The 21,541-nt window shown below is 34.9% G+C and overlaps 1 protein-coding gene across 1 annotated transcript in view; it reads right to left on the bottom strand.

Annotated features, from left to right (window-relative positions):
• Positions 1-21,541, bottom strand: part of CFAP47 (cilia and flagella associated protein 47) — a 494,762-nt gene that overhangs the window by 255,580 nt on the left and 217,641 nt on the right. Inside the window, exons 34-37 of the mRNA XM_035002133.1 lie at positions 18,999-19,096; positions 18,598-18,714; positions 10,655-10,789; positions 5,693-5,808 (exon numbers count right to left, since the gene is read on the bottom strand). Of these exons, the coding sequence (XP_034858024.1) occupies positions 5,693-5,808; positions 10,655-10,789; positions 18,598-18,714; positions 18,999-19,096 (466 nt within the window). The remainder of the gene's footprint in view (positions 1-5,692; positions 5,809-10,654; positions 10,790-18,597; positions 18,715-18,998; positions 19,097-21,541) is intronic.

The following is a 21,541-nucleotide window of genomic DNA, read 5'->3' as shown; positions in this document are numbered from 1 at the left end:
TAACATATTAGTCAATGTCAGTGCCCATATGGCTCAATGAGACTAATGAGGAGAAAAAGAAACAGAATGTTCTTCCAAAAGTATACTTTTACTTTTATGTAGTAACTCTATGGTTATAGCTAAATTTAGTCATCAAATTAGATGCAAAAGTAAACGTTTGTTTATATGTTGATGTACTTGTTTAATCTTTTCTATATAAATGATATGGCTTGGAATTTAAATCCACAGCTGTCAGAAAGAGCCATTATTAATCATGATTTAGACAGACTCTAAGGATGTGGTACACATAGATAATTATATAATATCTGATAATGATAATGCTGTCATTTTTTAAAGAAAACAAAATATTTTCTGAACCCTATTTGTAAAAACAAAAATATGAAATTACTTAGTCTAGCTAAAAAGATGCTTAAAGAACCATCAAATAATAGTATTCAAGCCTACAAAATAAAATACATCTAGAAAAGGAAATAATTGTTTTCCATATATACTAAGAATTAAACATTATCTCTTCTGGAAACACGTCCATGGTTACCCCAAGAATACTTAAGTGCTTTTTTTCCATTTTTCTCTAGTTCTATACACACAATACAAATAAAACAGTTATCAAGTTATATCCTCATTGTGAATTTGCTTGTAGGACACTCTGCTAGACTGCAAACACTTGTGAGTAGTGTTAATATATTTTCATCTATGAATAACCAGCACTTCGAACTGGGATGGGGGAAGGGGACAAATACTTATTGCTTCCTCTGTGTTCTAGTTACAGTACTAGGTGTTTTGCCTATTTAATTACATTTATTACTGACAAAACTTTGGGTAAATATTCCAATCCTCGTTTTACTTTTTTTTTTTATTTATGAGAGAGAAAGAAAGAGAGGAGGAGGAGCAGGGAGAGAGTGAGGGACAAGTAGACTCCACGCTGAGCAGGGAGATTGACATAGGCCTCGATCTCATGACCCTGAGATCATGACCTGAGCCAAAACCAAGAGTCGGAAGCTTAACCAACTGAGCCACCCAGGTGCCCAATCCTCATTTTCTGAATAAGAAAAATGAGGCTGGATCCTAGAGCAGTACATGGCAACATCAAAGCCCAGCATTTAATTGTTAAATGACATGACAGTAGGGTTCTAGACAATGGCATCTGAAGCCCAGATTTATCACCTAAGAGAAATCTCATTAAACTGATAAGAAAGAGATTTTTTTAAAAGCTGATTGTTGGAAGAAGCTATCAATGAACATCTGAACAGAGGTTAATGAAGGAAACAAAGCTGGCCTGGAGACTCCAGGAGAGGCCATTTCTAGAAATGCCCACCTGCATGGAGGGCAAGACAGGGTTCAGACAATTTCACTGTCCTCAAGGCCAGTGCAGTATGCTGGGCAATTGGGCCTAAAAGCAGAATGTTTTTCACCCTAAGGTAAAAGTTTGTGTGTATACACAGAACAACAATATATTTTTCTATTGCCATATTATTACCGATGAATGGCTAAACAAGTACCACAAGGCATTAGAGTAAATCCTTAAACATGAAACACTGAAAACAAAATAAACATTAACAATTGACCTAAAAGAAAATAAAAATATTTAGGTAAGAGTTGAATACATAAAAAATCAGAGACATTTATGAAGATAACCCCAATTTAAGAACAGGATGCTATGAAAGAGATACTCAATAAAAATGAAAGTATTCTTAACATATATATATGTATATATGAGATTCTCATTTTCTCTCCCTCTCTTTGCCCCTCTCCCCTAAAGGAAACACTTGGAAAAGAAGGCTTGTTGATAAAAAGAAGAAAAATCAAAGATACAAAAAATACTAGTGATAATATAGGATACAATGAACAGGTTCAATATCCAACAACTACAGGTTGGAAAATGAGAAATGAGAAAATAGATGGGAGAGAATTATGAAAGAAATAATTTAATTTGCCAGGGCTTATGAAAAACAACTTCATAGTTAAAGGAATCACTGTGTACCCAAATGGTGAATAAAAAAACACCCTCCTTGATGCATTCTGGAACAGTATCAGAACACAATGGAAGATCCTAAAATCTTCTAGAGGTGTTGGAAAACAGAATTATAGTAGACTTTCTCATCACAAATACTGAATACTATGAGGCAGGGTAACAATTACCTTAAGAGTTATGAGGAAAAATCTTTTCAACTTAGCATAATAAACCAAGCAAAATATAAATCAAGGGTAAGGGTAGTAAAAAGACATGCTTAAAAATGAAAAATCTTGGAAAATTTACCTCTCATATTTTTTATTACGTTTCATAAGGATTTTTAAGTAAATAAGTAAGTAGATTAAGAAAGAGAGAGATAATAGTTTCTATCCAAAGAGAAATAAAAAATGTCCAATACTGGGGTACCTGGGTGGCTCAGGGGGTTAAGCGTCTGCTTTCAGCTCAGGTCATAATCCCGGGGTTCTGGGATCGAGTGGCACATTGGACTCCCTGATCAGCAGGGAGTCTGCTTTTCTTTCCCTCTGCTTTTCCCCCAACTCATGCTATCTCTCTCTCTCTCTCAAATGAATAAATAATATCTTAAAAAAAATGTGCACTATTGACATCTCTTCAGTCGGTCTGGAAAGCAATCAGTCCAATTTGGAGGAAAAGGTAAAGTGCTCTAGAAATGGTATACTTGAAGGAAAGAGACATCAAGGACTATATGCACTTCTTTAGTGATCTCAATTTATTGATTTTCTCAATTTAAAAAACGAGTCAAAAGATACTTTTTATACTGATGGTGTAAGAAACATTTATAAAATAGATTGTCACTCTTGGAAAAGTACTAAGTAGAAGATAAAACTGGTGATGTTTGGAGGGAGGGCAATAAATCTGGAGATGTAAACTAGATCATTAAATATTATAGCTATATATCAACAAATTATTTCTGAAGTTGGTATAACCAAAATAGTGGCAAAGATAATATAGATTACTTTGATTTTGGAGGTAACCACTGGAAGAACTAAAATGAGACATAAATGAGGGAGTGAAAAGTAGGTGGCTCAAGAAATGGATTTCTAGAGACAGATTTGAGGGGAGAGGGACTTGCTTTTCATTTTAAACTCCTCTGCATATTTGGACTTGTTAAGCATGAATAAGTTAAATTTTGATTAAAAAAAGATAAGTTGAAAACAAGAATATAGGTATATGTGTAATATGGTCAAAATATGAATATATGTACTCATGATTACATGTGTGAGTAGGTATACATGAATATATGGTCGATTAATGTTCACATGATATGTATCAAAACCTCAAGAAGCTAATATTTATAAATATGTCTATATTTATATAGACTATAAGTGGTGCAATGGTGTATAAAGAGTAAAATAGGCACACCGCTGAGAAGTTAATAGGAAGTACTGTTCACAAGTACCCAAGTGAAATATTCTCACAAACCAGCTCCTGGAGAAGCAAAAAATGATACAATTACATGTCATGAATCTTCAGGATTGCTTACAAATAGTCAAAGCCACATTTTACTGAATGCCAAGGGCTTTGTATGCATGTGATACACACACACACACACACACACACAAACACACAATATGTACAGGTGTCAACTGAATAAAAGTGACAACAATGGATTTAGATTGGCTGGTTTTGAATCACCGCTTAACCACTTAATAGCAGGGAAAATTGGGCAAATGATTTAAGGTCTCTGCTCAGTGTCTTCTTTTGGAAAATGAGGACACTAATATGGCTGTTAGGATGATTAAATATGAAAAGGTACACAAAGTGCATGTTATATAGATTTTGTACGTAGCAAATATTTAATAAGCATTGTTTTAATATTTACATATAATGCATTTATTTTGTAAATATTTAACTAGCCATATGCTATAATAAACATACTTGTGCATATAAAAAGACTAAAAGGAAATGAACTGATGAATTAACTGTGCTTATCTGATGGGGTTCTAGGTGATTCTGTTTCTTCTTTATACTTTTCTGTAACAAACTTATAACGATGTACAGGTTTTACATTTATAATAAAGACTATAAATGTTAATTTTGTTAACTGAAATGTGATATTAAGCTAAAATATCAGAGGCTTAGTGTGATTGTTAGGAAATATTTCCACTTAATGAGAGCTCTGAAATACTGGAAGAGGTTATTGGGTTTATGAGTAAAAAAAAGCAGAGAGAAACGTAAGTGCTTTTCACTTGTATCAACCTATTTGAAAGGCAGAGAACAGATCTCAATTATCAGAGTCCTGTGGGAAGAAAAATGGGACTGTGACAATGTTCAAATGAACGTGTATTACTAAAGTTGTGTTTTATAACAGACATGTAATAAGTATAACTTAGAAAATGGGTGGGTTGTTTTTACAAAGATTTTTATTCTAATCATTTAACTTATAATATAGAAACAGGAGAATGGAGAATTGTTTTCCTCACACTCAGTTCAATCTGGATGTAGTACCAACCACGAATATTCAGAATTTATAAATTATATACTCCTTAGCATGAAGAAGTAACTGAAGAAAACAAACACAGGCTAATGACACAAACCAAGGGCACTGTTACAACTGGGTTTCTTGGTATTTTAAATGCAATTAAAATGGCCCTGATTTCCAATTATTTCTGCATTTGATATGCTAGAAGTAATAATAATTACAATGTGAAGAGCAACTCAAGTTAATGTCTAGTTAAAAACTAAAAAGATAACCAGGTGAAGTAACTTTAGTAGTTATAATCTGTCACTTGGCACTGGGAAAAAACAATTGAATGCAAAGGCAATGACTAAAATTTAAGCTGGCTGAAGTCAATTAGTGGTTATTAAATTTGTGAACCCCTGTGATATTAACATAGCTGTCCTCTTATCATCCTTGTATTTTGTAATAAGAATATTTGCCATCGTTAAAACCAGTGACATATCTAATAGGATTTGTTGATCTGGAAAGAGTCATATATTATGCTCATGTTTAATTTCTCGAGACTAATTTCTGGGGGTTTCATTTGTACTTTATTTTTGAAAGTAGGACAGTAGTAGAAACATTAAAGAAAAGCATCATGAGAACAGAATCATATAGAAATGAAACTTTAAAGAAAATCACTATAATTTAGGAGCATATATATATATATGCTTATATTTATCTATCTATGCATCTATCCACACATATAAACACAATGACAGTGAAGGGATACAGAAAAACGGCAACACTGAGGGTATCTTTAAGGTAAGATTATCAGTCTTTCATTTTTTTTGTTCTTTATACTTTTATAGTTTCTAAATTTTCTACAATGAGCACATTGCTCAGAAACAACTATGTATCATATAAACAGAATGACATATAATAACATTATATATATATGATATATATAACCTATATAAAATCTACACACTGGTTTGAGTTTCCTAAGGGAAACCGAACTACAGTACATAAACAAAAAACTTATAGTCTAATCTCTATGGCCCATATGCATGCAAAATAAACTAAAATTAAAAGCATACATAATAAGCAACTGTTTTATGTTGTTAGAATTATTTTAACAAAATTGGTGAGGAATCTCAGCAACATATACATAATTTATCTATGTCTGAGTGATGATCTTTTCATTATATGTATACCAGTTAAAAACAAATCCAGGCCATGCTTTTATAATTATAATACACACTAAATATCTAGGGTTGATATTTTCAGTGAAATAAAATTTAAAAGAAAAAAACACTTACTTCGGAGATATTGTCACAATGTTCCCTGTTTGGGAAAGGGAGAAGTCAGAGGCATCTTTTCCAACAATTATAGCATTATACACTAAGTTTTTCAAGCTTGGATTTTTCAGTAGAATCTATATTGAAGAAGAGAGTATACATAAGATCATGAATTTTAAAAATATATAATTTAGCACTTATTTTCATCAAAGCAAGTTATACATTTTAATCATGAAAATATTCCTAATGTGCACTAACTGGAGGAAAGCAGACTTTGTATTTAAAGATAACATAAATATATAGTTTAGCAGAATAAGCAAGGAGAAGGAGTTTTCAAGCTTTCAAGCAAGGAAATGACAGAGGTAAAAACACCTGATTATCAAAGATTTAAAATCCAAAGTTAGCAACTTGGATTTTATTCTTACTGCAAAGAGAAATCTTTGGAGAATTTTAAACAGAGAATTTATATAATCCAATTTACAAAAAGGATACTCAGGCTGCTCAGTGTAGAAAGATTTATAAGGAGTGTACTTTTAAGAACAGAGGCCCAGGCTGAAAATGACAGTGGCCTTGACTCGAAGCAGTAGTCTAACAAGGGGCTGGCTGTCCCTTCCTTCCTGATGCCAAGATAGGGAGGGTATGTGAAGACAAGTTACTTCATTTTTAGAGAGAATATTTCATGAAAACTGTGAATATCCAAGGGTATATATAGAATATAATATGGATTCAAAAAAAAAAAAAACCACCCCAAAAAACAGACACACTGGGGAGACTCCAGCTTATCATGGAAAATACTGACTCAGAGGAGAAAGATGACCTGGGGGAAATGCATGACTGGCCAAATTAGAGTGACAACAAGGTGAGTACAACTTATGCAGCCCAGGAAGTATAGTCACAGATTTCTGAAGAATTAACAATTAGCACCATGTGTGATTAGAGTGACTTATAGTGACTTACAGTGATTATGGTGACTTGTACAGAATATGGTAGATTTGTTAAAGATTAAATTAACTAGGGGCACCTGGGTGGCTCAGTCAATTAAGTGTCCAACTCTTGGTTTTGGCTCAGGTTGTAATCTTAGGATTGTGAGATTAAGCCCTGCTTCAGGCTCCACACTCAGCATGGAGTGTGCTTGAGATTCTCTGCCTCTCCCTGTCCATCCCACCCTCCCCCAGCTCTGTCTCTCTCTCTCTCTCTCTCTCTGCCTCCCTCTAAAATAAAATTTAAAAAAATCTTAAAAAAATAAATAAAAAATTAACTAGTTTTATGTTTCGATGAGAATTTTTGTTAACTACCAGGAGAAGTACACTGTTGCTGAAGAGTTTCTTCTATCTTTGGTTTCACCAAGGAACTGGGGTTCTCATGTTACTTACCTATGTATAATATCAGTTATAATGGGGCCAAGACAAACCCAGTGTGTTATTTTTTATTTTTTTAAAGATTTTATTTATTTCTTTGACAGAGAGAGACACAGCGAGAGAGGGAACACAAGCAGGGGGAGAGGGAGAGGGAGAAGCAGGCTTCCCGCGGAGCAGGGAGCCCGATGCGGGGCTCGATCCCAAGACCCTGGGATCATGACCTGAGCCGAAGGCAGACGCTTAATGACTGAGCCACCCAGGTGCCCCTATTTTTTTTATTTTTATGTATGTACATATGAATTTGAAGTATTAATGAATAGACCAAGTAATTTTAAGTTCCAGAGAACTAACTTCTGTTTTCTGAAAGGAATTGTAGAAAAATCATGAGGATTCCCTGTGAGCTGCTACTGATTTTTAGTCCTGGAACATCCCTAACCAGCCCCGAGATCTCAAGGAAGCTACTCATTCTCATTATGTCATATCCTATATATGACACAAAGGCACTGGGCTCACCTGTGGTCAGATTATTCCACCCAGGATTTCACATTGGGGTGGTAAGTGGTAAATGGGGACAAAGGAAATCTGTTCAAGGAGCCTCAATTCCCCTTTTGCACCTTTTGCAAGATAGCTTATCTTTCACTATTTAATAGTTATCTTTAACTACTGTGCTTCTGTGTAAATTCTGCTTCAAAAAGAGAGAAGAAAAGTTCAACTGCATTTAAAAATGTCTCAGAAAAAAAATGTCTTGGAAATCACACACACTCTCTATTTTTTTTTAATGATCACTCTATTTTTTACTGGTTCCAGGATTCTATGTCTCTGTTACTGACATATAGTTGCACAAATACTTTTTCAATTCTAGTAGCCATTTCTTGAGATACTTTTTTATTCTAGAGTGATGAAAATGTTGGTAAAAATGATATTCAATGACTTAAGCACTGTCATTTATAGTGTTGATGCATAGGGGCAAACTATGCCAAATGTTCTCAGCAATTTCCAAATCAGTGATTTTTCTTAAATGAAATTTAAAACTAAAGCTTGTTATAACTGACATTTTCTTGCATTTAAATATAATTTTTGTTACTGTCAAAAGACATACTCTACATTTGTGAAAAATCAAAGTTATATCTGTATAATTTCATCTATAATCTTTTTTTCCCCTTTTTAATCTTTCTTAGTAGGCTCAATGCCCTACGTGTGGCTTGAACTCAAGACCCAAAGATAAAGAGTCAGATGTTCTACCTACTGAGCCAGGTAGGCACCCCTCATCTATAATCTTAAAATACGAACATTATTTCTAGTAAAGAGCTAAATGTGGAAAGAACTATGTCCATTTTAATGTTTTGATTTTAACACCACAATTAAAATTTATATTTAAATATTAGTGTTGTTAATTACTTTTAAAAAATAGTGGCAATTAAATGGCATAAAACACAAACACATGGACAGAATTAGAGAACTGGAATTAAAACTAACTGTAATAAATCACTGCTTAATCTAATTCAGACTCATCCTAGACTCTGCAGGCTTAATCAAAACATTTCTAACTCTTTAGAAATTTTATTTTGAAGTCAAAAAACCTCTCCAATATAATTACAGCTCCAGGCTTTGAGGATCATTGCAGTTAGGGAATTATCAGAGTAAATACTGTTGAAAAAAATCTTCTAAAGAGTTTTATATCTTTTTTTCCTGATTAAAAGAAAAAAATTCATAAAAAGGAATCATATCTCAATGTATGCTAACAAAAAATTCAGGAGACGCTTTCCTTACCCTAAACTGAGCCCTTTACATGTTGAGACAAGAACCTGTGTTTTCCCCGATTTTTAACTGAATCCTTACCAACCATCATTCATATCATCACAGAGGCTATATATTTTCTCAGAGGTTACAATTACAAGTCAAAAATCACCAAGACATATCTTCTGAAGAGCAAATATGGACAAGTTCTGCATCGAATGTATAAAATTACACCCTCCCAAATAAGTATGAGGAGGAATACATAAAACAGCCTGAAGAAAAGGAATAAACATGATCTAACCAAAGAGATAAAGTAATTTTTGCAGGAAATAAGATTCTACCAGCCCACAGTGTCCTCAGAAAGAAACAAGGAGAAACCTATAAATCTGGTTGAAGATTTTATGAAAACTGGTAGAAGGAACAATCTTAAATAAATATAAGCAATTTAAAACTGTATGCTAGAAGATACTTCACAAGTGTAAGCTTGAAAAACAAATTGAGGTCAATGACCCTTGACAATATATTTCTCAAAGAGAACACTTCACAAATATGGACATTTATACAGATTTGTTATTGTCACAGGATTTCAAATTTCATTTTTGATTTTTTTCTGCAAATTAAAAAATCCACCATTACACATTTAGCAGCTCTTGGTTATATAATATCCATTAGTGGGAATTAGGTGGCCCTGGTCAGGAACACTTTCATTTTTATTTCCCTTTCTATATCCTCGTCTGAATAAAATCCATCTGGATGGGTAAACCACTCCCTTAAGGAAAGCTGAGTATATTCAGAACACAAGTTTGCACTTACGGTCTCAGTCCCTTTGCACATGAAATGGGTCTCAAGTGTCCTCAGAAAATTTGCCCTCCAAAGTGCCTAACTTTCATTTTCCACCACCCCAAACCCCATTCATCAAATGAATCAAGGAATCATCATTTCATTGCAGATGATGGTTACTATTAAGCAAAAATTGTCCCTTTCACTCTGTTAAGCCTTCTTCTTTAGAAGAAGCAATATTTGCTAAGGCTTATTTTTTTTAAGTTTATTTATTTTTTAGTAATCTCTACACCCAAGGTGGGGCTTGAACTCACGACCCTGAGATCAAGAGTCACATGCTCTTCCGACTAAGCCAGTCGGGTGCCCCAAGATGGCAAACATTTTTATGGGTGCTAAAATGAAGTATCAAAACATCATTCATTTTCTGCCAACCCCCTTCCTTTTTTGTGTTTTTTTCATTTAAATTAAATTAATTAACATATAATGTATTATTAGTTTCAGAGGTAGAGGTCAGGGATTCATCAGTCTTATATAATACCCAGTGCCCATTACATCACATGCCTTCCTTAATGTCCATGAACGAGTCATCCCCCCCACCTCTATCCCCTCCCCTGAAGCAACCCTCAGTTTGCTTTCTATGATTAAGAGTCTCTTATGGTTTGTCTCCCTCTCTGATTTTGTCTTATTTTATTTTTCCCTCTCTTCCCCTATGATCTTCTGTTTTGTTTCTTAAATTCCACATATGAGTGAGATCATATGATAATTGTCTTTCTCTAACTGACTTATTTCACTTAGCATAATACCCTCTAGCTCCATCCACATCATTGCAAATGGCAAGATTTCATTTTTTTTTTGATGGCTGAGTAGTATTCCATTGTATGAATGTGTATATATGTATGAATGTGTATATATATATATATACCACATCTTCTTTATCTGTTCATCTGTTGATGGACATCTTGGCTCTTTCCATAGTTTCGCTATTGTGGACATTGCTGCTATAAATAGCTAAGGCTTAATACATCATATTGATACTTCTGTTAATTTTGGGTTAGAAAAGAAATAACTAAAACCCCTGTGAAGTGTTTCACTCCAAATACATCCTTACCTGTCTCAGCACAGTGTCATGTAGAGTACAATGAAAGGGCACCACCTTCTTGGGGAGATATGTAGGGAGCCTTTCATACATGTAGACACAAAGCATGAGCATCAGGATTGGATTAGGATCACAGATATCCGTGGCCTAGTTTCAATGAAAAGAAATATAAATTAGAGGATATACAGGTAAAATATATAAAAAGAGCTAAAGCATAGTACATCAATTGTTGAATTACATTAAAACATATTAAAATGTTACTGGCATTGACACTGAGTTGTAAACACAGTAAACAGAATGTTGCTGTGAATCAGAAGAGCTTGACCTGGGTGTTAAAAGATGAATTAGATGTGTTCTCAGTATAACAGTGACTTCACAGCCTCAAAGCCTCCACAAAAGCTAGTCAGAGGTCATAAAAATATTATGCACTAGAAATACTGCCTAACGTCACTAAGACACCAGCCCTGATTTATAGTCCCATAATCAGCAGTAAAAGAAAACAGAGAAGTAAACAAACTACTGAGGTAAAAAGAAGGCAAGAATTTCAAGCAAAAGCTCAAGGGAGAAGGCAACACATGAGACAGCTTTGAAGAATGCTCGGATCTCAAAGAGACTGTGTTTGGGGAGCAGAAAAGGGTGTATTCCATCAGAAAGGCAAAGAACTACAGCAAAAGGATATAGGGAGGTACAGTGTTTATTTGTTAAAGAAGTACAATTTGAATCATATGTAAGGTAAGAAGGGACAAGCACTGTGGGAACAGACAAAGGAGCGCCAGGGCCACACTGTGGAGGGTGTGGATGCCAGGATGAGGGCCCTGATTTCTGAACAAGGAATAACACAAGAGCAACAATTCAGGCAGATCAGGCAGGGGGGTGGTTAGGGAGTACTTTTCCCAGAACAGACAAAATATAGTAAGTCAGAAAATGTAATCATACTGATAACCAAGATAAATTAGTGAATGGTTGTTGGAAAAGATTTGAGATAAAAGCCAGAATTGCAAAGGAATAATGGCAGGGACAATCAACATAGCCTGAATGTACATTGAATACAACAAGTAGAGTCAGGAGAAGGAGGAAGGATTCTTTGTATCAGTTCCTATACTACCTATGATGTCCTAGAAAAATGTGAAGGCAGTAGGGGAGAATTATTCATAGCAAAGGAGTATTGAGAATGGTCCAAGGCAAGGATTCAAAGACATAAAACACCACTGATAGATACACACCTCTGTCATTGTCGATGTACAGGGAGCCCTTTACACTTCCATAAAATGAAGATTTACCTATGACTTAATAGCTCACATTCAAGTTAGTAACCAAAAACGATCCAGGCCTGGCTTGGAAGTGCAAATAGTGTGGGAGCCAAGGAGACCTAATGCATTATGTGGAGCTAACACACTTGACTCTGAAGTTCAGCAACAGTTACCAGCAAATAAAAACAGCTCCTCTGATCATCTGCTAGTTCACATTCCCAAATACATTCTTTGGAAGAAGAGAAGAGTTTGTTCTTTCTTGTTTTGTCAATAAGCAGTAAGACTAACCAATAAGGGTGACTGGGGAGGAGATTTTTAGTAAAAAATAAGGGAGCTGGCCTTCCTCAGCAGGGTAGAAAGCTGCTAGTGAGTTTGATTTGAGGAAAACTGAGAAATACACCAAGACTCCAAAGTTTCTCATCAGTATTCTGTGGTCGTACATTTCTACGTGAAAGACAGTGTTAGTCAACACATGAAGGAAAATTATTTAAGATAAGAACAAACTAAAAGGGCGCCTGGGTGGCTCAGTCGGTTGAGCGACTGCCTTCGGCTCAGGTCATGATCCCAGGGTCCTGGGATAGAGTCCCACATCGGGCTCCCTGCTCTGCAGGGAGCCTGCTTCTCCCTCTCCCACTCCCCCTGCTTGTGTTCCCTCTCTCGCTGTGTCTCTCTCTGTCAAATAAATAAATAAAATCTTTAAAAAAAAAAAAAAGAACAAACTAAAAAAATAAATGCAGAGTTTAATTCCAACAAAGTGAAGAATATGGCTCTACTGGGCCATCTGGGATGGGCTTGCCTATGAGTGTGATTCAAAGGGGGCTGTGGGGCGCGTGGGTGGCTGTCACTTAAGTGTCTGCCTCTTGATTTTGGCTTAGGTCATGATCTCAGGGTTGGGTTCCACACTCAGCGGGGAGTCTGCTGGAGATTCTCTTTCTCCTTCTCCCTCTACCCCTCCCCACCTCCATACGTGTGGGTGCAAGCGCACTCTCTATCTCTCAAATAAATAAATAAATCTTTTTCTTTTTCCTTTTTTTTTTTAAAGAAAACTGTCTAAGGTAATGGGAAATGTGTTTGTTGGGGAAAGGGTAAGACTAGTGGCAGAACACCCTAGGCTCAAGTCTGAGTTAAATAAGAGACTTGTGAACACTTTTTAAGTGACTACAGCATAAAATATATAGGTAACAATATAGAATTAGCCCCAATACTCATCTTTGAAAAATACATAATGGGATGAAAATGCAATAATTTGGAAATTAAAAAAATATGTTTATCTTAATGGGAAAAATGTATTTGATTAAGATATTTGACTTAAAAAAAAAAAAAACAGAGAAAAGAGCATCCTTACCTTTCCTTATCATAAATTTCAATGAAGATAACCAAAAGCAATTACACTTTTATCAGTCCTTGGCGTAAAAATCCAAATGTTAACATAGGTTTGTTTCTTTTTATTATTATTATTATTTTAAGTTAAGTTTGTTTAAAACAAGACTTTCATGTGAATTTTCTTTCAAAGATATAATCATTACTTTCTCTATACAGGTCTAACCTAGAAGAACTTCAACTGTATTGGTCCATTTCCCCCCCACAATGATAGTATTTTTCAACTAGCCTAATAAAAGACAAAAAATTAAACAGAAAAAGGTCATAATAGAGAAAAATGCTAGAGTAGAAATCTGGTAAACCAAATTCAAGTCCTGCTACTACACAGTACTACGATCTTTACTAAATCAATTGGTTTTCCAAGGCCTCAGTTTTTTCATCAGTAACAAGAAGAGGTGAGATAATATCGACTTTCGTGGAGGATTTAATTTGCTATGACTAAAAGATATCACCAGCTTTCATATTGGACACCAAACATAATGAGCAGTACCAACTGACATTCTGTAATTCTACAGAGAACACTGTTGATTACCTTCCCCAAAGCAATTTTCCTCTTTCTTCTTCCCTAAGAATCCCAATTTTTGTGGCTGTTTCATTACTTTTATCGAACAATGGTTTATCTACAAGCATGGAATGTAATTATGGTCAATGACATGTAATGGGAAATATGCTGTGAAACATTGGAAAAGGTTTATCTTATGGAAAAAGAGAAGTCGAAGATGACATGAGTAGAGAAAATACTTTCTTCCTTGACCAACTGAAATTATATTTTGATTGGTCTGTGTTCCCTGTCTCCAGTCCCTCTCCTGTGAGTCCATTCCCATCATAGTTGTAAGAACAAATACCTTTTGTGTAGTTGCTATAAAAAAAAAACAAAAAAAACACCAAATACCTTTAGTCCCATAATACCCAGATGGTAAGCTTCTTACTTTTTATACTGATATCCAATATCCCAATATATACCTATATCAATTTTTCTAATCCCAAAATTCAACTAAGGTAACCTATTCACAGAATTTCCTTACTGTATGTCATGTATTCCATTTGACATTCTGTTTATGCCATTTCCTCTGAGTGAACACTTTCCTCTCTTACCACTACCAGTCCAAATCCAATCCACCCTTCAAGACTCCAAATAAGTCCTGCCTTCTCTGCAAAGTCTTTGGTGGATCAATCTAGATCATATTGATCTCTTCCCTTATCTGAATTCTATACTTTGTTTTTTACATACACTGACAATTACATGAGTAGAATGTTATTTATCATTGAACATGAATATATCTTGATAATTCAATGATTTTGTATATTCTTCAAAGTAAGAAATCATTTTTTTTTAAAGATTATTTATTTGAGAGAGAGAGAGAGAGTGACCATGAGTGGGGTGGGGGGCAGGGAGGGACAAAGGAAGAGGCAGAAAGAAACTTAAGCAGACTCCATGCTGAGTGCAAAGCTCAGTGCGGGGCTTGATCTCACCACAGGGATCACGACCTGAGCTGAAAACAAGTGGGACTCTCAACCAACTGCACCACCCAGGCACCCCAAGAAATCATTTATTATACTACTTCATTATTCTAACAAAGGGCTCAAAAAATAGTAAGCATATAATGTGTTTGATTATTGCTATATAATAGTTAGATATATATTATATAATAGTATTTGGTTATTATTGAGGACTTGATGTGAAAGGCCAGATGGAATTATAACATGGGGATCCAAATGTAATAATGTATATTGCCATTCTGATCTCTACATGAATATGTATTTTAAAACAAAAGTGAAAAAATGTCTTTTTAGCTAATGATAATACATCTATATTCAAATAAATCTGCTCCTTTAATTCATTCTTAGAGCTTGGGTAGTGCTAGTAAATCACTCAAGCTTCATTCTTGGGTTTAAGAAAAATGGACAAATCACTAGAACTATTTTCTTATGCACAGCTGGATATACATAATTATACATACGTAGAAATATACAGTCAATTTCTATGAAGTCATATTTCAAATTCCACATTTTAGCAATACCCTACAAAAAGATGGTTTCAATTTAGATTTAAAATATATGAACAAAAGATTATTAAAAGGAGTCAACTAACATTTTCACAAAGAAGACATACAATTGGCCAACAGGTACATGAAAAGGTGTTCAACATCACTAACCATGAGGGAAATGTAAATCAAAACCACAATGAGATATTACCTCACACCTATTATTAAAAAGAATAGAGATAAAGTGGGGCAAGGATGTAGAGAAAGGGGAATTTTTGTATGTTGTTGGTGGAAATGTGCCTTGTTATATTGAAGAGAGGAGAGATAACTATTATTAAATAGAGGAGAGAGAAAGTGTTGGCAAGGATGTAGAGAAAGGGGAATTTTTGTATGTGTTTTGTTGGTGGAAATGTGCCTTGTTATAGCCATAATGGAAAACAGTATGGGGGACCTCTAAAAAATTAAACACAGAACTACCATATGGTCCAGCGTCCCTACTTCTGGGTATATATCCAAAGGAAATGAAACCAGCATCTCAGAGATATTTGCACTTCCATGTTCAACTGCAGCATTATTCACAATATCAAACATATGGAAAAACCTGTCTGTCGATGTAGGAATGCATAAAGAAAACGTGGCATACAGCGAATATCATTCTCAATGTGGAAAAACTAAGAGCTTGTCCCTTAAGGTCAGGAACACGACAGGGATGCCCACTCTCACCACTAGGTTCAACATAGTACTAGAAGTCCTAGCCTCAGCAATCAGACAACAAAAAGAAATAAAAGGCATTCAAACTGGCAAAGAAGAAGTCAAACTCCCTCTCTTCGCAGATGAATGATACTTTATGTGGAAAACCCAAAAGACTCCACCCCAAAATTGCTAGAACTCATACAGCAATTCAGCAATGTGGCAAGATACGAAATCAGTGCACAGAAATCAGTTGCATTTTATACACTAACAATGTGACTGAAAAAAAGAGAAATTAAGGAATCACTCCCATTTACAATTGCACCAAAAACCGTAAGATACCTAGGAAGAAACCTAACTAAAGAGGTAAAGGATCTGTACTCTAGAAACTATAGACCACTTATGAAAGAAATTGGGAGGAAGACACAAAGAGATGGAAAAATATTCCATGTTCATGGATTGGAAGAATAAACACTGTTAAAACGTCTATGCTGCCCAGAACAATCTACACATTCAGTGCAATCCCTAACAAAATACCATCGACGTTTTTCACAGAGCTGGAACAAACAATCCCAAAATTTGTATGGAACCAGAAAAGACCCCGAATCACCAGGGGAATGTTGGAAAAGAAAACCCAAACTGGGGGCATCATAATGCCTGACTTTGAGCTATATTACAAAGCTGTGATCATCAAGACAGCATGGTACTGGTACAAAAACAGACACATAGATCAATGGAACAGAACAGAGACCCCAGAAATGGACCCTCAATTCTATGGTCAACTAATCTTCGATAAAGCAGGGAAGAATATCCATTGGAAAAAAGACAGTCTCTTCAATAAATTGTGCTAGGAAAACTGGACAGCCACATGCAAAAGAATGAAACTGGACCATTCCCTTACATCATACACAAAGATAAACTCAAAATGGATGAAAGACCTAAATGTGAGACAGGAATCCATCAAAATCCTAGAGGAGAACACAGTTAGTAACCTCTTTGACCTCAGCCACAGCAATTTCTGGCAAGACATGTCTCCAAAGGCAAGGGAAAGAAAAGGAAAAATGAAATATTGGGACTTCATCAAGATAAAAAGCTTCTGCATGACAAAGGAAACAGTCAACAAAATTAAAAGGCAACCTATGGAATGGGAGAAGATATTTGCAAATGACACTACAGATAAAGGGCTAGTATCCAAGATCTATAAAGAACTTCTCAAACTCAACACCCAAAAAACAAATAATCCAGTCAAGAAATGGGCAGAAGACATGAACAGACACTTCTCCAAAGAAGACATACAAATGGCCAACAGACACATGAAAAAATGCTCCACATCACTTGCCATCAGGGAAATACAAATCAAAACCACAATGAGATACCACCTCACACCAGTTAGAATGGCTCATATTAACAACACAGGGAACAACAAATGTTGACGAGGATGTGGAGAAAGGGGAACCCTCTTACACTCTTGGTGGGAATGCAAGCTGGTACAGCCACTCTGGAAAACAGTATGGGGGTTCCTCAAGACATTAAAAATAGAGCTACCCTATGACCCAGCAATTGTACTACTGGGTATTAACCCCAAAGATACAGATGTAGTGAAAAGAAGGGGCACCCCTTGTGTTCATAGCAGCAATGTCCACAATATCCAAACTGGTGACGGAGCTGAGATGTCCTTCAACAGACAAATGGATAAAGAAGATGTGGCTTATATATACAATGGAAAATTAATCAGCCATCAGGAAGGATGAATACCTATCATTTGCATCGACATGGTTGGAGGGTATTATGCTAGGTGAAATAAGTCAATCAGAGAAAGACAATTATCATAAGGTTTCACTCATATTTGGAATATAAGGAATAGAGCAGAGGACCATAGGGGAAGGGAGGGAAAACTGAATGGGAAGAAATCAGAGAGGGAGACAGACCATGAGAGTCTCTTGACTCCGGGAAACAAGCTGAGGGTTGCAAAAGGGAGGTGGGTGGGGGGATAGGGTTACTGGAGATGGGCATTAAGGAGGGCACGTGATCTGATGAGCATTGGATATTATACGCAACTAAGGAATCACTGAACACTACATCAAAAACTAATGATGTATTATATGTTGGCTAATTGAATTTAAATAAAATTAAAAAAAGAAAACATGATATATACTCACAATGGAATATTTAGTCATAAAAAAGAAAGAAATCCTGTCACTTTTGATAACATGGAAGAATCCAGAGGACATTATGCTAAGTAAAATAAACCAGACACAGTAAGGCACGTATTTTATGATTTCAATTGTATGTAGAATCTAAAAAAGTCAAACCCATGCAATCTGAGAGTAGAATGATAGTTGCCAATGGAGAGGGATGGGGGAATTGAGGAGATGTTGGATCTTAAGTGTTCTCACCATGCATACACATACACACACACACACACACACAAAATGGTAACTATGTGAGGTGATGGATGTGTTAATTACCTTGTCTGTGGTAATCGATTCACATTATGTATGTACAATCATCACACTGTATACCTACAAAAATTACATTTTATAAACTAAATATATACAATTTGTATTTAACAATCATACCTGGTGAAGCTGGAAAAAATACGAAAAGAAGAAATTGATATTTATGGAATATGTGATATATAGTCACGCACCTGTATGTCCATGTCAAAGCCAATTTCATGAAGTACATTCACAATAATCAGGCAATTGTGCAGATACTGTTCAGAACTTTTTGGTTGTGTGTACATTTTTTCGAAATGAGACTCAATCTGGAAAAGACAACAATCAAATCTTTTAGTAATGGAATAAAAATTACTGCTTTTTAACTCTTCTCTTTAGTTCGGCAAAGAATCATTTAAGTATTAACATCTGTCAGAGTAGCTTATTACAATCAAAATACCGGAATAAACAAAAGGGAATGCCGGCCGTTCAGATTCAGGTGTGATTTAAATTAAAACATTGAAAAAAATCAGTTTATAAAAAATACTTTGAATTTTAATTACTAAGTTCTTTCAAATAATAGAAGATTATGCCTCATAAAAAAGACTCTTACCAAAAACGGACAATAGGCTCCCAACTGTGTTGCAAAAACAAGGCCATCTAAAAGATCTTTGTCAAAATTTACTATCCATCTGTCAGGGGGAATAACTCCTGTTCCAAAAAAGAGAGTAAATATAACATTAGTTTTACTTTCCTAAAAAAGATACCTTATGGTATCTGTCTGAATATATTCTGATATTGTCACTATATAATACAGAACGTATTTAAAATTGGCAGACATTATAGAAAAAAATGCTTTCAAAATCATTCTCATTGTGGAGACATTTAGTGCCCAATTCAAACAAAAAGGAAAACAGAACATGTGCCTGGCTTTATTTCCCTGGTTTTCAAGGAATCACTGATCCTTGACAAGTTTTCTTCCAAAGTGACATACAAAAGAATGAAGAAATGATCTGGAATTTTCTATTCCTTCAAAAGGAAAATGGATTGATGAATAAAGGACAATGAGAAAAATTTTTAAAAAAGGAAAAAGGATGTCTTATGGAATTTGAGCAATAGTCAAAAAAATTTTTGTCTTTGCTTGGAAAAGAAAAAACATATTACTTTGGAAATAAAAACAAAATTTAAACCTCCAAACAATCATAAGAGAATATTATGGAAAACTATATGTCAACAAATTGGACAACCTAGAAGAAATGGATAAATTCCTAGAAACCTATACATAACCAAAACTGAATCAGGAAGAAATAGAAAATTTGAATAGACTGATAACCAGCAAAGAAATTTAATCAGTAATCAAAAAACTCCCAACAAACAAAAGTCCAGGACCAGATGGCTTCATAGGTGAATTCTACCAAACATTTAAAGAAGAGTTAGTATCTATTCTTCCCAAATTATTCCAAGAAATAGAAAAGGAAGGAAAACTTCCAAATTCATTCTATGAGGCCAGGATTACCCTAATAACAAACCAGAAAAAGACACCACTAAAAAAGAGAACTACAGGCCAATATCTCTTATAAACACAGATGCAAAAATACTCAATAAAATACTAGCAAACCAAAGCCAACAATACATTAAAGAAATCATTCACCACAATCAACTGGGATTTATTCCTGGGCTGCAAGTGTGGTTCAATATTCTCAAATCAATCAATGTGATACATCACATCAAAAAGTGAAAGGATAAGAACCATATGATCCTTTCAATAGATGCAGAAAAAGCATCTGACAAAGTACAACACCCATTCATGATAAGAACCCTCAACAAGGTAGGTTTAGAGGGAACATACTTCAACATAATAAAGGCCACCTATGAAAAACCCACAGCTAACATGATCCTTAATGGGGAAAAAATGAGAGCTTTTCCCCTAAGGTGAGGAATAAGACAAGGATATCCACTCTCACCACTTCTATTTAACATAGTACTGGAAGTCCTAGCCACAGCAATCAGACAACAAAAAGAAATAAAAAGCATCAAAATCAGTAAGGAAGAAGTAAAACTTTCCCTATTTGTAGATGTCATGATACTATATATAAAAAACCCAAAAGACTCCATCAAAAAAACTGCTAGAACTGATAAACAAATTCAGTAAAGTTGCAGGATATATAATCAATCTACAGAAATCTGTTGATTTCTACAAACTAATAATGAAGTAGCAGAAAGAAAAATTAAGGAATCTGTCTCATTTACAATTGCACCAAAAATAATAAGATACCCAGGAATAAACGTATCCAAAGAGATGAAAGACTTGTACTCTGAAAACTATTAAACACTGATAAAAGAAATTGAAGATGACACAAAGAAATGGAAAGACATTCCATGCTCATGGATTGGAAAAACAAATATTGCTAAAATGTCTATACTACCCAAAGCAGTCTACAGATCCAATGCAATCCCTATCAAAATACCAACAGCATTTTTCACAGCTAGAACAAGCAATCCTAAAATCTGTATAGAACCACAAAAGACCCAAATAACTAAAGCAATCTTGAAAAAGAAAAGCAAAGCTGAAGACCTGCAACCACAAAAAGAAAAGCAAATCACAATTCTGAACTTCAAGTTATATTACAAAGTTGTAGTTATCAACACAGTATGGGATTGGCACAAAAATAGACACAGATCAATGGAACAGAATATAAAACTCAGAAATAAACCCACAACTACTTGGTCAGTTAATCTTGGACAAAGGAGGAAAGAACATCCAATGGGAAGAGGACAGTCTTTCTAACAAATGGTGTTGGAAAAGTGGATAGTAACATGCAAAGAAAGAAACTGGACCACTTTATACTCCATACATAAAAATAAATTCAAAATGGATTGAAAACCTACATGTGAGACCTGAAACCACAAAAATCCTAGAAGAGAACACAGGCAGTAACCTCTTCGACACTGATCATAGCAACTTCTTGATATGTCTACTGAGGCAAGGGAAACAAAAGCAAAAATAAACTACTGGGACTACATCAAAATAAAAAGCTTCTGTGGAGCAAAAGAAACAATCAACAAAACTAAAAGCAACCCACTTCATGGGAGAAGATATTTTCAAATGACATATCTGATAAAGGGTTAGTATTCAAAATATATAAAGAACTTATA

Source organism: Mirounga leonina, unplaced genomic scaffold (assembly GCF_011800145.1).
Source record: "Mirounga leonina isolate KUSES-001 unplaced genomic scaffold, KU_Mleo_1.0 Mir_101609, whole genome shotgun sequence".
Classification (NCBI taxonomy): Eukaryota; Metazoa; Chordata; class Mammalia; order Carnivora; family Phocidae; genus Mirounga; species Mirounga leonina.
Note: the sequence above shows the minus strand (reverse complement) of the source record. Positions and strands in the feature narration are given on the sequence as shown.